The 13,910-nt window shown below is 37.3% G+C and overlaps 1 protein-coding gene across 1 annotated transcript in view; it reads right to left on the bottom strand.

Moving 5' to 3' along the window:
* LOC103515982 (BUB3-interacting and GLEBS motif-containing protein ZNF207-like) overlaps nt 1–13,910 on the bottom strand; it is a gene marked incomplete at its 5' end in the record, with an annotated part of 24,350 nt that extends 10,440 nt beyond the window's left edge. The window contains 13 exons of the mRNA XM_026828504.1: nt 305–455; nt 2,773–2,886; nt 3,389–3,621; nt 6,067–6,082; nt 6,460–6,712; nt 7,367–7,451; nt 7,764–7,926; nt 8,715–8,856; nt 8,971–9,114; nt 9,237–9,372; nt 12,530–12,741; nt 13,294–13,435; nt 13,748–13,910. Coding sequence (XP_026684305.1) covers nt 2,777–2,886; nt 3,389–3,621; nt 6,067–6,082; nt 6,460–6,712; nt 7,367–7,451; nt 7,764–7,926; nt 8,715–8,856; nt 8,971–9,114; nt 9,237–9,372; nt 12,530–12,741; nt 13,294–13,435; nt 13,748–13,910 — 1,799 coding nt within the window. The remainder of the gene's footprint in view (nt 1–304; nt 456–2,772; nt 2,887–3,388; nt 3,622–6,066; nt 6,083–6,459; nt 6,713–7,366; nt 7,452–7,763; nt 7,927–8,714; nt 8,857–8,970; nt 9,115–9,236; nt 9,373–12,529; nt 12,742–13,293; nt 13,436–13,747) is intronic.

Here is a 13,910-nt window from a genome sequence, read left to right as displayed (position 1 = left end):
CTTGGTTACCGGATAAATTAATCCCGACGGAAATGACTTCTCCTCTCGTTAGAGAGCCCTAATGATATTTCCTCACAAAACGTCCATACTTCTCACTTTGCTGCGACTGTTTATAAGGACATTACCTTTGGTCTTATCTCTGTTGCTTACGAGCAACTTACCTTTCGTCAACTTCAACTCAAATAAAATTTTAATAATCATGCTGTCTTCATATCGATAGAGAAAAAGTTTCAAAAGTCAATGATGTCATTACAGATTAATTATGAAAAAAAAAGAAAAGTGTAAAATTCATGGAAACAAATACCTTCGTTTCGAAACTATTTCGAGGGGGAAATGTTTTTTTAAAAATATTTTTTTAATGTAAATAAAAGGTATGTCCATCGAAATGAAGAGCCAGCAGTGTGATTGTGAGGATTTTAATGATAAGACAGAGGTGGCCAAGCGCTAGATTAGAACTGAAAAGAAGAAATAAAACAGAGAAACATGTTATGTTGATGAAACAAACACAATAATCATATTTTATAATCGGATAAAGAATCAATAAATCAACTACTGAATTTTAAAACAAAGCGACTTTTTTTTCTGAATAAAAAGCCTTATAAAAAGTGTCATTTCCCCCCTGAACGCAACATATCTGGCAGTTACCACTTGAACCACTGAATCTAGTTGAATACGCGAACATTCATTATAAACCATCGAACTAGAAGCATCACGTTATAATACACTGAGATAACACGCAGCAAGTGAGCAAGTAACATTTCTTACTGAGGATGCATTCTTCCCATCCATCAGAGTTGAATCATAAAGTGTGAAAGCTCATGTCACTTAATACATGCTACTTGCTACGTAGAGCATCTGACACCTTACGCCTTTTGAAACGCGGATAAAATTCCCCGCCTAAAGCTAGAATTGAACCCACGTTCTCCTGTTAACCTGATGAGCTCCAACGACAAGCTCACACGTAAATTACGAGGGGGGGGGAAAGGGGGAGAGAGAAAATTTTAACTAGAAGCGTCACGTTATACCTAATGCACTGAGATAACACGCAGCAACATTTCTTACTGAGGATGTTGGGGCAATTTGCCCCAGGGGATGGGTTAAGCTTATACGAATCTACTGAGGATGCATTCTTCCCATCCACCAGAGTTGGATCATTAAGTGTGAAAGCTGAATCATGTCACTTAATACACCAAGTATTTGAACAGTTGCTACTTGCTACGTAGAGCATCTGACACCTTACGTCTTATGAAACGCGGATAAAATTCCCCGCCTAAAGCTAGAATTGAACCCACGTTCTCCTGTTAACCTGATGAGCTCTAACGACAAGCTCACACGTAAATTACGAGGGGGGGGGAGGGGGAGAGAGAAAATTTCTACATTCTAAAGAGAAAGATTATTTCATATAGTCCATAAATATTTGAATAGAGAAAAATTAACAGGAGAAAAACGATGATGACAGAATCGAACCCGGGACCTTCTGTGTGAAAAACAAGCACGTTACCATTCTGTAATGTTTTGCCAGCATTTTTTTTTATTATTATTTTATTTTTAATCTGATTTAAGGCAGTTTCATCTATTTTCTGTTTTCCTGCCAGTCATCTTTATTCTATTTTCTCCTGTTTAATTTTGAAATAAATAATAATATTCTAAAATAATAATTAAGAAGACCAAAATCAACCAACCCAACTCTGCCTGGGTCAGTTGAGAGTTTCAACAATTACCCTTATAAGTCCACCTGGCCTACCAATTAAGCGGGACAGTAGACATAACGATGGCAGTAGCTTTTCAGTGAATCAAAATCAAAAGAGGGAATTTTTGTACAGAGGGATAGAACTTGATTTGGGACTCGAACCACCAACCTTAAGATTACTGTGCTAACCACTAAACCAGTTAGCGAATTCGTTCCAAAATGAAGAAAATAAGAAATAACAAAAGAAAAAGAAGAAAGAGTAAAATAATGGGAAAAAAAAAGAAAAATGAAGAAATGTAGGTAATCAACACTTTCAAGTATGAAAGTCACACTCAACTCAGTGGAAAACCATGCACTCTTGTAAACTACTATGACAAATAATACAGTTAATCTTACGAGGACAAAAGAAAACGAAATACTTGTCAAGGCCCAGAACAATTCACCCAAGTAAAAGAATGAATGTAAACTACTGTGACAAATAATACAGTTAATCTTACGAGGACAAAAGAAAACGAAATACTTGTCAAGGCCCAGAACAATTCACCCAAGTAAAAGAATGAAAAAAGAACTAAAGAAGGAAAGTTAAAAGCAGAAATAGGGAGAAGGGAGAATTCCGATTGAAAATGCTGGTGCTAGAGAGAGGGAAAATGAGTCAACGCAGTTTACACACACGACAGTGTTCAAAACAAGATTTCTTCCCCAAAACTTTTTTTAATTAGGAATTGCCTAATTTTTGAAATTTACCCTGTTCTGTCTGTGTTAGGATTTAATTTCAGAAGGAAAAGAAAATTTCAAGAGAAGATCTAAGAAGAAAAAGATTTTTTAAAAAAGGGATCGTCACACAAAGATGAAGAAGGGACAAGAACAAAAGAACAGAAATCAAAGCGAAAAGAAAAGGACTGCAAAAGAAGAAAACAGAAAATAAAATCAAGATTACAAAAAAGGAGGAAAAGAAGAAAGTAAAAATGCCAAAGTCAAAATTCAGGGGATGGGTTTGGGGGGTAGGGGGGTTTACGGTTCACTGAAAAGGAGCCAAAGGTCACCTGTCCCGGTAGCCAGGGGCAGAGAGGGAAGGGGCACACCTGATCATCTGAAGCGGGGCATCATAGGAGCCAACATCTGGGCCCCGGGGAACGCCAGAGCCCCCGGCCCTGCTGTGCCTGCGTACGGGTTCATCATGGGGGCGCCGATCAGACCTGGGGGGGGGGGGAATAGGTTAGAATACTTCAGAGAACTGTACAATCGAACGGAGAACAACAAGGAATTTTAATTGTGTTATTCATAAATGCTGGTTAGAAATGTCGTTCCCCGCTTAATAGACTACGCTAAATTTAATAACTTCACTTCAACACGAACCACCAATCTCCAGATCCGAAGTCCACCGCGCTAACCACTACACCACTGAGGTAGGACGAAGAACAACAGAGGACTGAACAAGAAAAAGGTCTGACAGCCGTGACGTCACGGTACAACTTTTTCAAGATTTACGCGAATTTTCAAATTGATTTACCTTGGGATCTAGAACTCGTAAAAGAAAAGGAAAAATTCCCACGTTCCTCATTTTTTTCTACTCTTCAAATTGAAAACTTCACCTAAATAATTACATAAGGCATATGGTCGTTCTACCTTCTTCTCCCCACTGGATGGTTCAACATTACCTTCTACCTTCTTCTGCCCAGGACAGAATGACTGGATTACCTGGATGAATACCCATCTGGGGGTGCCCAGGAGGGCCGGGTCGGAACATGAGTTGTCCCCCAGTGGCGGCCCCCGGGTTCAGCATAGGATGGGGTATGGCTACTTGCGGCCCGGCCCGGATCAGTGGGGGTCCATGGGATAACATCATACCGGCCGCCGCGGATACCGGGGGCATCATAGCTACAGACACGGGGAGGCCGGGGGCCCCGGGGCCAAAGCGGTTGGAACATTTTCTTTTAGGGAAAGGATTCTTGCAAGGCTTTTTGGGTATATTTTTCAAGAATGTAAACTGTTTATTGCCAGTAATAATGACAATTTTTTTTTATTTGTATTTATTAAAGTGTTCTAACAAATATTGACAGTAAAACCAAGAAGAAAATGAAATCACATTTAAGTATGGAGAGAAAATATCCTAGATTCACAAGTAATTGTCTGGAGTTACCTGTAATTAATACTTGCTTGTTATTGAACAAAAAATATTATCTTATTTCGATTCTCGAATTGACCTTATCAGGGAACGCAAAAAAGAGTACCAATACAAAAAAATAGTCACCAATATTTAAGAGAAAATTAGACAAGCCAGAAAAAGCTCTTTACGAGGGGGGGAGAGAGTTGGGAGGGCAAAAATCACCTGCCTTAGTTCAAGACAAGGGATATGAAAGGCCCAACAGCGTGTTGATCTGTTGATAGATAGAGTTGGAAGATAGGTTAATGGTTATGAGTCGAGTGCAAAGCAATCAAGACCCAAGGATCCATTCCATGAAGCTAGAAGTTACCTACCATTACTATTGACTTTGTTAGTTCAAATTTTGTTCACCCAAATGAAAAAAAAAGTCAAATTGCCCCGCTTAAAAACTTTGACTTTTTTCTCTCTCTCTCTCAAATCTTAAAAAAAAGTCAGTTTGATTGTGTATTAGGTAGTGAAATATTTTAAGAATTGAAGAAAATATGTACACGAAAAGACATTTTCTTACTATCACGTCAGAGAGTGAATATAAAATTAAAATTGACTTCATGGAATGGGTTCCTCGGATTGAATTAGAGCTCTTGCACAAAAGCAAAACGTGATTCAAGTCACATTCTCGGTCGGAAAGAAACCCTGGGGACCACTTTGTCAAAAGCTGTGATATTGCAAATATCACCTGCAACCAAGTGCAGGGGGGCTTTCATATCCAACAACAAAGCTGACCTTTGCTGTGATGCGAGACACTAATACCAATCAAGGAGGGATGTTTCTGTTGGCTTGAGACAAAATATAAGGGCGTATTAACTAGAGAGTGCTTTCATTCAACTTGCAGAGTACCAGAGATTTCAAGCTTTTGATGGTGAGTTTTTAAAGGGATGGTAAATACTTGACGTGTGATTTTGGATAAATAACTGTTATCAAACCTTTGTGTACTCATAAATGCTGGACAAAGAGTCTGCCCATGAAAAGTAAATTTTCCCGAGTTCATATTTTAAATCATGCGTCCACATCAGATACGAAAATTAATATCTTGTGAAGTAATTAGAATCTCTGGTACCCATGTCTTGATACTTTACGCAGACACAAGGTTTGGCTTGTTCTCTTTGGAAATGCCTATATTACGAATCAGTACGTCTAAGAATTAAAAGTAAAATAACGGAGAAACAATCGCCTGTTCTGTGAACAGGGGACAAAATTGAGAGTCCAACAAGCGAGCTTGTGACGAAATATTTATTGAAATGTTGAAGTAAAAAAAAAAAGTGTATCACTTGTAAAAAATCAGAAACGAAATTTTACAAGGGACTTCTCAAATGTCCAACAGCAAAAGAAAAAGAAAATATGGACGTTGGAAATAATTGAGAAAAAAAGTGGTCCGCACAGACCGGATAATTATATCACGAAGGAAATTACTTCTTCTCTCGTTAGAGAGCCCTAATGTTATTTCCTCGCAAAACGTCCATACTTCTCACTTTGCTGCGACTGTTTATAAGGACATTACCTTTGGTCGAGTGCAAAGCTATCTAGACCCAAGGATCCATTCCATGAAGCTAGAAGTTACCTACCATTACTATTGACTTTGTTGGTTCAAATTTTGTTCACCCAAATGAAAAAAAAAAGTCAAATTTGGCACACTATAATAAATATTAATAAAAAAAAAGTCAAATTGCCCCGCTTAAAAACTTTTGCAATACATGTCTCGTCAGGTTCACGTGCTCGCACGCTTATCGTTCACGCACACACATGCACACGCACGACTTTTTTCTCTCTCTCTCAAATCTTAAAAAAACAGGCAGTTTGATTGTGTTTTATTTATTTATTTGATTACACGCTAAGCATCACGGCCATGTGTGAGTTTGATTGTGTATTAGGTAGTGAAATACTTTAAGAATTGAAGAAAATATGTACACGAAAAGACATTTTCTTACTATCACGTCAGAGAGTGAATATAAAATTAAAATTGGCTTCATGTGGAACTGGAACTGAGGGGTAACCTGTTGGAGATGTTGACTGATCTGTTGTTACAACAACACCAACACCATACACCACCGGCACCAACACCAACACCATACACCACCAGCACCGGCACCAACACCAACAACACAATAATGCTTATTTGACTCGAGAGTCTATTTAACCCAGCAGTAGGCTACTACTATTACTGTGATGATCTCAAACAATGTTGGAATTGTTGATAAAATTCTATAAATCTCACCTCAAATTTACAGAACCTACAAAGGAAAGAAAAAATATAGTGTTAAGTGAAAGAACTCACTTCATTGATTCAAATATACGTAATATAAAGTTGGTATCATCTCTGTTGTACTTTATTTTTATAGACTTATAGATTTTTTTACAGAACTACTAGTTTATTTATTTCTCCAACTGTACCATTCCCGCTCCATCCTCACACTCTATCACTCTCATCTTCTTTCTAGAACCCCTCACTCTCATTGAAATTGCTCGCACCATTGATATCTGAACCTTCACTTTTAACCATCCCAACACCCATGAATACAACTTCACCCACTTTTCACTTGATTTTCTCACCTCTGTTGTTCTTATTTTCAAATGTTGGGAACTTGGTCATTCTCCCAATATCTCTTACCTTCAAGTTTGGGTTTACGTTTGTACTTGGCATCTCGTGCCCGGTGCTCCTCCAAACTAACATCCTCCGGGGGATGAATTATCTTACACGACGCAGACACTGTATTGATCAGCGCTATCTTGTGCTCCCCTCCATTTGAGTAGGCGGGGAACGTAGGCTTGATTGGACCAATGGGAGCTGAGCTGGTGTTGTTAGCCCCGCCCCCTCCTGATGATGATGAGGTAGAAGTTGACGATGAGGTGGTGTTGTTTGCCTGAAGAGGAAACGGAGTAGAATTATTATTATTTTTTTTATCCATTTAATATACCTTATTTATGCTGTTGGCTAACACTAAAATAACCCATTATGCCAACATTTTCAACAGGCCTCATTTATTTACATCAGAAGTAATAGACAACAGAAACATAAATAATCTGTTTATGTTGTCAGCATGAGATTGAAAAGTCCCTTTATCAATGTGACAGTGGGGGCCTATCAAATTGTGGTAAAAAAAAGGACATTTTCTCATTAATTAAAAAAGTTCCCTCTTCTGAATGAAGCCCATTTTTTCTTTTTTAAAGAGAAATAGTTCCCAGCACCCAACAGAAATAGTTTTACAACATCAGCAATGTGCTGAATGGTTTGTATAAAAACTTTTCACATTTTTTTTTTTTTTTTAATTATTTTCTTATTAGTATCATTAGGTAGGTACTGTTATTTTTTGGAATTTATGATTAATTTATGTAAATAAATGAAAAGTATTCTAAAAAAAAAAAGAAAAAAAATAGTTTCTGTTTCGAAAGTTCTAGGTGGTATGGTACAGAGTTTGTAAACAATATCTTCCAAGTTCTTTTAGTTATAAGATCAGCACCAAAAATTTGGGCTGGGAATCAGATAAAAATAATGCTAGATTATTGTCTTGGCTTACCATATTAGCGGCACTTGGGAAGAGTGGTTTACTACCAGGAGGACCACCTGGACCTCCCATAGGTGGTATCATTCCAGGGGGCATGCTAAAACAATAATAGGTAGGTATGAGATGATTTTGATTATATATATAAAGAAAGTAAAAAAGTACAAACCAGGTAGATGATAGACAGAAAAAAGCAATGTTTGGGGGAAAAAAAAAAATCATTAGAATATGAAGAATGAGAGTAATTTTAGATAGAAAAAGTCAGAAGTGTTGCTGACAAAAGTTGATTTACTGACAGAAAAAACCCCTTGCAATGACATAAAATCTCATGTTTGACCACAAATGCCACAATGAAAATTAAATTCCATAAGGGCCAAAAGCAAGTGTACCTTCTTAATCCCTATGTACTCACCCAGGGCCACCCATATAGGGTGGTGCCACCATACCCATTGGGAACATCATACCCCCTGGCATCATGCCCTGAGGCATCATATTGCCGCCGCCTGGACCTCCTGGAGGTTTCTTCTTGTGAGGGGGCTCGTCATCCCCGCTCTCTGGTGATTGAGATCTCCCGCCTGAAATACAACAAAGAATTTTAATTTTGGAAGTAGTTGTAGAATTGTATAGAGGCTGGACAGCCCCAAAGGATGGGTTAAGCTTCTACGAAGTTGTAGAATTAAAGTAATGATCTAAGGGGGACATACTACGGGATGGGCATGCTACGAAACAGACTACTTACATAAGACTAATGTATTGATAGAGAAAAACAGAACTATTCAGGGAACAGTAATACTCAATTGTGAAATAGGCTTGGCCAAACTGGGTCCTGATTCCAAATAGTAAAAAAATTTGGAAGTAGTTGTAGAATTGTATAGAGGCTGGACAGCCCCAAAGGATGGGTTAAGCTTCTACGAAGTTGTAGAATTAAAGTAATGATCTAAGGGGGACATACTACGGGATGGGCATGCTACGAAACAGACTACTTACATAAGACTAATGTAGTTGGAAGTAGTTGTAGAATTGTATAGGGGCTGGACAGCCCCAAAGGATGGGTTAAGCTTCTACAAAGTTGTAGAATTAAAGTAATGATCTAAGGGGGACATACTACGGGATGGGCATGCTACGAAACAGACTACTTACATAAGACTAATGTATTGATAGAGAAAAACAGAACTATTCAGGGAACAGTAATACTCAATTGTGAAATAGACTTGGCCAAACTGGGTCCTGATTCCAAACAATAGTAAAAAAAAAGCCAGGCTAGACAGACAAAATCAATATTCCAATAATGATGCTGTTATAAGCAGGAATGTAAAAATGTTTGGATAAAATAAATTTCCCATAAAGGAATGGTTTTATTTACCTCGGTTCTTATTGCCCTGCATTTGTCTCTCATGTTCCTTTACATCCTCCTCTGGTATTCCTTCCATCCCGTAGATTTCAATTTCTATGTTGGATCTGTTCGATAGAGAGTTGGGAACTTTGTCAATGGCCTCCTTGTGAACCTGAAATGGGAAAGTGAAATTAGAACTTGATGTCTATTTACTCACAATATAAGCAGGACTGTAAAAATGTTTGGATAAAATAAATTTAAGTACCATAAAGGAATGGTTTTATTTACCTCGGTTCTTATTGCCCTGCATTTGTCTCTCATGTTCCTTCACGTCCTCTTCTGGTATTCCTTCCATCCCATAGATTTCAATTTCTATGTTGGATCTGTTTGATAGAGAGTTGGGAACTTTGTCAATGGCCTCCTTGTGAACCTGAAATGGGAAAGTGAAATTAGAACTTGATGTCTATTTACTCACAAAATTTTAAAAACATCATGAAAAATAAGAATGAAAATTAGACCGAGAAATAATGTTTTTAAAAATGGGTAACTTACTTGCATACAATGAATGGATAAGCCAGGGCCAGTGTAGAGTTTCTTGTGACATATGTGACATTTGAAGTGCTTGGCTTTCTGATGCTGGATGAGGATCTTCTCGTCTTCAAACTCCCGATTACAATACCTGACAAAACTTGGGTTAAGGAAAAACATGTGTAAAACATAACAGAAAAAGCCAGCCTTTCATCTTTAAACATGCATGCTTATTTATACCACTGGAATAGGACTAAAGAGTCCTTTAACCCTAACAATATGCTTCAACTACACATTATAAAGTCAAATTCTCAAACATAAAAATTCCATACCTTGGATAGTAAAGGGAACCCATGCCCTCAGATAGTAATTAGGTAACCCATGACCAGTTGAGGGTCTTGACCACTAAACCACCAGGGATTTATGCAGAATAGAATAGAATAGTCATATTATTAGAATAGAATAGTGATATGAATCAAAATTAAACTATGAATTATTTGTGGTGAAGCAATAGCCTCTTCACAACTTTGTGGGTATCACAGTATTACAAGTCTTTCATTTACTCAATGATCATATTTATCATCGCTCGTATCTTTGACTTATAATGCCGCCACTGGTCGCTACTCGATTAAAAAGTAGCTACTCAATTATCCTCACGAGGCTGAGAGCTCCCGAACTTCAAGCACAGGGCTGAAGAATCTTCGGCCACGGAGGTGGCTATTTCCACTCACCTGTATGTGTGTGGACGAGGTACAGAAGGTCTCAGGATGTGGTACTAGTGAGGACTAGCTGGTGTCTATCATATTCTTACCTGTATTGCTATTTCAACTTACCTGTAAGTGTGTGGACGAGGTACAGAAGGTCTCAGGACGTGGTACTAGTGAGGACTAGCTGGTGTCTATCATATTCTTACCTGTATGTGTGTGGCTTATATTATAAGAACGAGATCCATTCACAGTTCATAGTTCACACACTGATCGCTCTATCTCTAGAACCAACTCAAATAATCATCATCTCAAATACACATCGTTACTATAGCTGAAAACCGCCAAAAAACGGTCGAAATTTGTCCAAAAGCGGTCAAAATACCGCCAAGCGCAGCAACCATCGGGGGGAGGAGACAGGAAAGGGAGAGAAAGTATTGAACAGTGCATGTTTTTTGTGTTCAAATGAATTCTGTCAAAAAAAAACATGAATACAAATTTAATTTTTGAAGAATGAAATCATGGGGAACACACAGACAACTGACGAGTGGAAAAATTTCGCTCGTAAAATCTTTCAACTTGTATCACACACAACAGTTTAGCCTAGTTCTAGATTTACTCTCAATCTCAATAATAGACGATGAAGTAATCGACCAGAAACGTCAACATAATAACATTCCATGGATATTAAGAAATAAGCATATACCTAAAGACATTGAAATATTTCAAAAAGGCCTTTTCAAAATTGATCTCTCACACTTACATTTCATAAAAAAAAACTGCTAGTCTTTTCCCATTTCAACGGGGTCAATGTTTCTTTTCATCTTTGTTAGATCCTTTACCTACTGTTCTTTTTGGGGGTGATATTGGGTTCTGGCGCAAATTCATACTTAGGTTCACTTTTTTTCATCATTATTTCATGTCCATCTGAAACTTTTTTTTTATTTTATTTATCCACATCAATTAATTAATAAATGTAATTACCTAATTAGGAAATCTTTATTATATTAATTTTCCTTGTGTTTTACAAAACAACACGTCTTGTTTTAATTATAAAACGATTTAATTACTTGCTGATGATGAGGAATTTATGAATCAATAATTTATTATTAACAATAATTTATTTTACATTATCTTATTCATGAATCCATTTCTCGAAATCATTCATCAATATTTTCAATTAGGCCTACAAAGATATACAAAATACAATTGCTACATAAATATGTAAAGACTTTAATCTGAATGGGTTAAAGAATTAATTCATTACATTGTATCAGGTTATTAATGAAAACATTTAACCCTTCAAGTCCCTAAGTGATGGTTGCCTCACAAAGGTTAGGCACGGGCACATAATTTTGGCCTGTAGCACAAATGAAATCCTAGCTTAAACCTGAGAAAAAGCTTTTAGGATCAATGCTTGAAGTGAAAATAGTGTGATGTACGGTTTTATAAAGTTTGTTTTTCAATTGGAAAACTAGGGTTCAATCAGGCCACGTTTCCAAAGCCATATATCCTTTCAGGCCTCCAAGCTTCTTCGGCAATGTGTACATTGTCTACCAAAGCCAATGGGTTAGTCTGTGGTTACAAAGGTTAGGCATGGGCACATAATTTTGGCCTGTTGCACAAATGAAGTCCTAGCTTAAAGCTGAGAAAAAGCTTTTAGGATCAATGCTTGAAGTGAAAATAGTGTGATATAAGGTTTTATAAAGTTTGTTTTTCAATTGGAAAACTAGGGTTCAATCAGGCCAAGTTTCCAAAGCCATATATCCTTTCAGGCCTCCAAGCTTCTTCGGCAATGTGTACATTGTCTACCAAAGCCAATGGGTTAGTCTGTGGTACGATAACACGACAATGTAAGCTACTGTTCCTACGTTCCTAACATTAATGAATGAACATTAAGATGATTCTGATGAATGAAACATTTGAAATCACATTGATGAATGAAATCTGGTCATCGAGTACACGTGAACCATTAGCTCAGACCGGCAAAATTTACGTCAGATTTTTGCCTTTCTTCCAATCTCCCTAGGCCTATACCTCTCTTTCTTAGCCTTTTCCCGCTCAGGCCAGCCATTCACTACCAGGTAGACCGGTGTATTGTATGTCTGTCTGCATAGGAATGTGAATCGGAAGTAAAAACTATGCAGAGATGAGACGAGAACCATTAACATATGGAGAGCCCATGGAAAGAACAATAAACGATATTAGTTTTGTTCTCTTATTCGAGAAAATTAGTTCCAATAACGTATAAAAAGATAAAAACTAATAATACGAAGAGCCCGTGAAAAGAACAATCGGCGACATTAGGTTTGTATGTAGGTACTACTTTTCGGGAAAATTAGTTGCAAAAAACTCATAAAAATTAGGGAAAATTTGCTTAATATTCTTTTCAAAACAATAAATTTGTCACTTGCAAGATTGAAATGTAAAGAGGCGGGAAAAAATTCGGGTAATTAGGCATTTCCGTTTCAAAACTTCTCAAGACATTTTCCTGTCGGTAATTAAATAAAAAAATTGTACTAAAAAAAATAAAATAAAAATAATAAAGAAGCTATTTTGTTTGATTTATTTTATTGTGCCAAAACGGCAATGAATTTTTTTCCAGTCGGAAGCCTGACTTTAAGATTCAAGTCATTAAGAGCATTAATGTTGACCTTTTCCACCCAACTGGATTTAACAGAATTGCTGGATTTAACAGAATTGCTGGATTTAACAGACTTGCTGGCTTTAACAGACTTGCTGGCTTTAACAGAATTGCTGGCTTTAACAGAATTGCTGGATTTAACAGAATTGCTGGCTTTAACAGAATTGCTGGATTTAACAGACTGCACCCAACATCAAAGGAGTGGGATAAATTCACCACTGGCATATATCCCATATAGGGGCCCCGCAGGGACACATTCAGGGACGCAAAATGTCTATAATTTGAAGTATAACTGATCCAACGGTCCCCTGGCGGAGGTGCCCTCAGAAAAGTATATACCTACACCACTGATATGTCTGAAATTTACTATCAAGATTTGGAATGTCTAATTAAAATAATTAGAAACAGCAAACTACACCCAATGGAGGAGTTGCAATTGGGAAAATATTATTAACAAAAGGTCGATTCCTACGTAAAAAGTTGTGAAAAATTCGAGTCTGAGGTCAAAACTCCAAAAAAGTAACTTTAAAAGGTCGAAAATTAAATTTTTAATTGCCGTTCTAATGACAAAGTTCAAAGAGTTGTGACGTCAGACTTTAATTTATGTAAATAAATGAAAAGTATTCTAAAAAAAAAAAGAAAAAAAATAGTTTCTGTTTCGAAAGTTCTAGGTGGTATGGTACAGAGTTTGTAAACAATATCTTCCAAGTTCTTTTAGTTATAAGATCAGCACCAAAAATTTGGGCTGGGAATCAGATAAAAATAATGCTAGATTATTGTCTTGGCTTACCATATTAGCGGCACTTGGGAAGAGTGGTTTACTACCAGGAGGACCACCTGGACCTCCCATAGGTGGTATCATTCCAGGGGGCATGCTAAAACAATAATAGGTAGGTATGAGATGATTTTGATTATATATATAAAGAAAGTAAAAAAGTACAAACCAGGTAGATGATAGACAGAAAAAAGCAATGTTTGGGGGAAAAAAAAAAATCATTAGAATATGAAGAATGAGAGTAATTTTAGATAGAAAAAGTCAGAAGTGTTGCTGACAAAAGTTGATTTACTGACAGAAAAAACCCCTTGCAATGACATAAAATCTCATGTTTGACCACAAATGCCACAATGAAAATTAAATTCCATAAGGGCCAAAAGCAAGTGTACCTTCTTAATCCCTATGTACTCACCCAGGGCCACCCATATAGGGTGGTGCCACCATACCCATTGGGAACATCATACCCCCTGGCATCATGCCCTGAGGCATCATATTGCCGCCGCCTGGACCTCCTGGAGGTTTCTTCTTGTGAGGGGGCTCGTCATCCCCGCTCTCTGGTGATTGAGATCTCCCGC

The sequence above is a fragment of the Diaphorina citri genome, unplaced genomic scaffold (assembly GCF_000475195.1).
Source record: "Diaphorina citri unplaced genomic scaffold, Diaci psyllid genome assembly version 1.1 scaffold1454, whole genome shotgun sequence".
Lineage (NCBI taxonomy): Eukaryota > Metazoa > Arthropoda > Insecta > Hemiptera > Psyllidae > Diaphorina > Diaphorina citri.
This window is presented reverse-complemented; position numbering and strand designations above follow the sequence as displayed.